The sequence below is a fragment of the Eriocheir sinensis genome, chromosome 24 (assembly GCF_024679095.1).
Source record: "Eriocheir sinensis breed Jianghai 21 chromosome 24, ASM2467909v1, whole genome shotgun sequence".
Lineage (NCBI taxonomy): Eukaryota > Metazoa > Arthropoda > Malacostraca > Decapoda > Varunidae > Eriocheir > Eriocheir sinensis.
Window position 1 is genome coordinate 11033005 of NC_066532.1, and position 4034 is coordinate 11037038.

The 4034-nt window shown below is 45.7% G+C and overlaps 1 protein-coding gene across 1 annotated transcript; it reads left to right on the forward strand.

The window, feature by feature from the left end:
- Nucleotides 1–2644: 2644 nt before the first annotated feature.
- Nucleotides 2645–3832, forward strand: LOC127002836 (tubulin alpha-1 chain-like; the record flags this gene model as incomplete). The annotated part of the gene is given in 1 exon segment (XM_050869055.1): nt 2645–3832. A coding segment is annotated over 1 exon segment (450 nt), but the record flags the coding sequence as incomplete, so codon positions are not given.
- Nucleotides 3833–4034: the final 202 nt, after the last annotated feature.

The window sequence follows — 4034 nt, forward strand, 5'->3', positions numbered from 1 at the left end:
GAGTTCAAGTCGTAGGTAGGAGGAAATACAGATGAAGGAACATTGTTCAAGAGTTTACAAGCGTGAGGCATGAAAGAGTGAAGATGCTGGTTAACTCGTGCGTATGGGCTTTGGACAGTAAAGGGATGAGCATGAGTAGAAAGACGTGTGCGGTGAGGCCGCGGGTGCGTGGGGGGGGGGGGGGGGGTGGCATGCAGTTAGCTAGTTCAGAATAGCAGTCAGCGTGAAAATATTGATAGAAGATAGAAAGAGGCAAAAACGCGACGGAATTTAAGAGGTAGAAGACTGTTAGTAAAAGGAGAAGAGCTGATGAAAAGAAGAGCCTTAGACTCCACTCCGTCCAACAAGGCTGTTTGAGTGGAGCCACCCCACACGTGCGATGCATACTCCATACGATGGCGGACAAGGCCCCTGTATATGGGTAGCAACTGTTCGGGGGAGAACTAGCGGAGACGATACAGAACGCCCAACCATGAGGAAGCTGATCTAGTAAGAGAGTTGTGAAGTTTCCAGTTCAGATTTTTAGTTAAGGATAGACCGAGGATGTTTAGTGTTGAAGAAGGTGACAGCTGAGTATTGTCAAAGAATTAGGGATTGGTGTTTGGAATATTGTGTCGAGTTGATAGGTGGAGATTTTTTTTTTTTTTTTTTTTTTGAGGCATTGAAGGACACAAGGTTCCTTTTACCCTGTCAAGGTTCCAGAGTTGGGTGCTGTAATCAGAAGGGATAACAAACAAGATAAATGGTTAGACACCAGTTTACTTTAGATAAAGTAGAAACCCCAAAACACCCTCACAAAACTGAAGTCTCCTACACGAAGGCTTCAGCACGCCGGACTCAGCAATGACCCTTTGCACGGCTTCTTCCTCTTCTGGGTGTCTCGTCCTTTGAGTGGCAATGACGAGGCAGCACAGCTTCGTCCTTGAAGTGGTGTAGACGTGGTAGACGAGGAAGGCGCAGGAGGAGAAGGGGCGTCAGGTTCACGGCAGTAACGGGAGTCCAAGGCGTAGAGAGGAGAGAGGTAAGGCACCCAGAACGAGCCCACTGTACCTGAGTTGACCCGAGTGAGAGCAGGGCTGGAGCCGGAGTAGAATCGAGTGTTCAGAGCGAGGCCCGGCCGCGGGTTGAGAAGCCTCGGTGGTTCAGTTGACCGAGGCGTCGAACGGCGTCAGGCGAACGAGCAGCGGGAGTGTAGCAGGTGGTTCGCTGCTCCTCGGTAGTTGAACGGCTTCGAACGGCAAGATGCGGGCGGGCGGCAGGAGTGCCCCGGTCGTTCGCCTGCTAAGTTGGTAGTTGCCCTCACATAACCCAATCGAAAATGATAACAAGGTCTGAGGTTAAGCGTTCTGCAGCCTCCAGTCTGGAGTCATAAAATTCCTGTTGAGAGGGTCTTCATTTGAAAGAAGCTGAGTAATGTAGAGTGGAGTCATCAGCGTATGAGTGGATAGGACAGTTTGTTATGGAAAGAAAATCATTGATAAATAACAGGAAAAGAGTGGGTAATAGGACAGAGCCCTGTTTAACACCACTGTTGATAGGTTTAGGGGAAGAACAGTGACTGTCTACCACACCAGCGATAGAACGGGCGGAAAGGAAACTCGAGATAAAGGAACAGAGAGGGGGATAGAATCCAAAAGAGGGCAGCTTAGAAAGCAAAGAGTTGTGCAAGACTCAATCAAAAGCTTTCAATACGTCTAGCGCAGCTGAAAAAGTTTCACCGAAACGGATAAGAGAGGATGACCAAGAATCAGTTAAGAGAGTAAGATGATCGCCAGTACAACGCCCCTTGCAGAACCCATGCTGGCGATCAGATAGAAGGTCAGAAGTGGAAAGGTGCTTTTGAATCTTCCGGTTAAGGATTGATTTAAAAGCTTTAGATAGACAGGAAAGTAAAGCTATAGGGCGGTAGTTTGATGGATTGGAACGGTCACTCTTCTTAGGAGGCACAGGGTGTATGAAGGCGTACTTCCAGCAGGAAGGAAAAGTAGATGTTGACAGGCGGAGGCGAAAGAGTTTGACCAGGCAGGGTGTCAGCACGGAGGCACAGTTTCTAAAGACAATAAGAGGCACTCTATCAGGTCCATTAGCCTTCTGAGAGTTGAGGCCAGAGAGTGCATAGAAAACATAATTTTGAAGAATCTTAATAACAGGCATAAAGGAGTCAGAGGGGGGGATGAGTAGGAGGAGGAGAGATGGTGTTCCACAGGGTGAAAATTAGAACGCAGACCGCGAATGTTGCAGAAATTGATAAGAAAGAGGTTCGAGGAGTTATCAAGACACCTCTCAAGTCGGCAGCCAGAAGGGGAGTCCTACCTGGGGGAATTTGTGCTCCCCCCCAGGCGGGGAACCCGAGGCTATACTATGGTGTGCATTTTGAATTTCAAAATTTGTGATAAGGTGTGTATGTTATGTGAATGTAGTGTGGTGTGGAAAGAGAGGATCTGTCTTTAGAGAGCATGCTGAACTATTATCTGGTGTTGATGAGACAATAGGGTACTGCTGAATCCTCAAACCCACACACACCCTGGAGGTGAAACACGACCCTGTGCTCATTTTTAGACTGTTTTTTTTTATTTTACCGTTTCCTCATAACTCTGCCTAGTTCTTCCATCAACCCTTACGTTGTATTGCTTTCATCGCCTTTCAGATGGTGAAGTGTGACCCTCGTCACGGCAAGTACATGGCTTGCTGTCTGCTGTTCCGCGGTGATGTTGTGCCGAAAGACGTCAACGCTGCTATTGCATCCATCAAGACCAAGCGAACCATCCAGTTCGTGGATTGGTGCCCAACTGGGTTTAAAGTGGGTATCAACTACCAACCACCCACCGTTGTTCCCGGAGGTGACCTGGCTAAGGTTTCGCGTGCCGTATGCATGCTCTCCAACACCACTGCTATCGCTGAAGCCTGGGCACGGTTGGACCACAAGTTTGACCTAATGTACGCCAAGCGCGCTTTCGTTCACTGGTATGTGGGTGAGGGAATGGAGGAAGGAGAGTTTACGGAAGCAAGGGAGGACCTCGCCGCCCTTGAAAAGGATTACGAGGAGGTTGGGATGGATTCTTCTGAGGAGGAGGTTGATGAGAACGAATATTAAATGAGATTTTTTAAAGTGATGGTGATGTGAGACCATAGGGGTAAGGCTGTTTGAGAAAGAAGTTGATTATAAGAAAGGTTTCAACAAAAAATGATGAATCGAAACACCTTTGCATCATTCTTTTTTTTTCTGGTCCTATCATTCCACTTCCATATTCTCTATAAACAGTCTCCCTCTTTTTTTTAAGATTTTTAACTTTTACAAAAATTTGAACAATCGACATTAGTTATAACGATGTTAGCAAAGAATGACTCTATATTTAAGGTGTTGCTTACTAATGATTGTCATTATATCAATGAGCTGCGGTTGTCGCTATTTTCGTGCTTGTTATGTTCTTTTGGTGCTTACCTGCAATAAAATGTTCAACAAATATATAATATATGAGAGATGAAAAGGTCTTAGTGAACATAATCATCTCATATTAAAGGTTACACTTAGAAATAAATTGTGTTTCTTTTCTAAAATTATGTAGTAGTATCCTTTCAACGTTTATTCGTGCGTTAACATCAAGGGTACGTCTAGGATCCAAAACCTGCTGTTAACTTGGGTCTTGTATGATGGGAATTTGTATATCCATAGATGTATACATACTGTAAGATAGGATATGCAGCGACGTCTGGCAACTCAGCCAGAGTCTGCCCATCTCAGTTGGCGCCCGGCTATCCTCACTGACGGAGAGGAGCCGTGTCTCTGTATTCCCTGTACCGTATTTTGTAGCAATAAGGACCTACTACTACACCTGGATCTTTCACTCATCCCTGATGTACTCCTGAAAGACTACGGAACTACACAACACAGGTCTCAGCAAAATGTTGTCGAATACTACGTATACATAATTGGGTGAAAGAAGACAATTCCAGTACCATCCTATGCCTTGGAAAATAGTATTATATTTACCTGATTAGCAATTGACACATTAGGGCTTCTGAGTGTTAAAAAG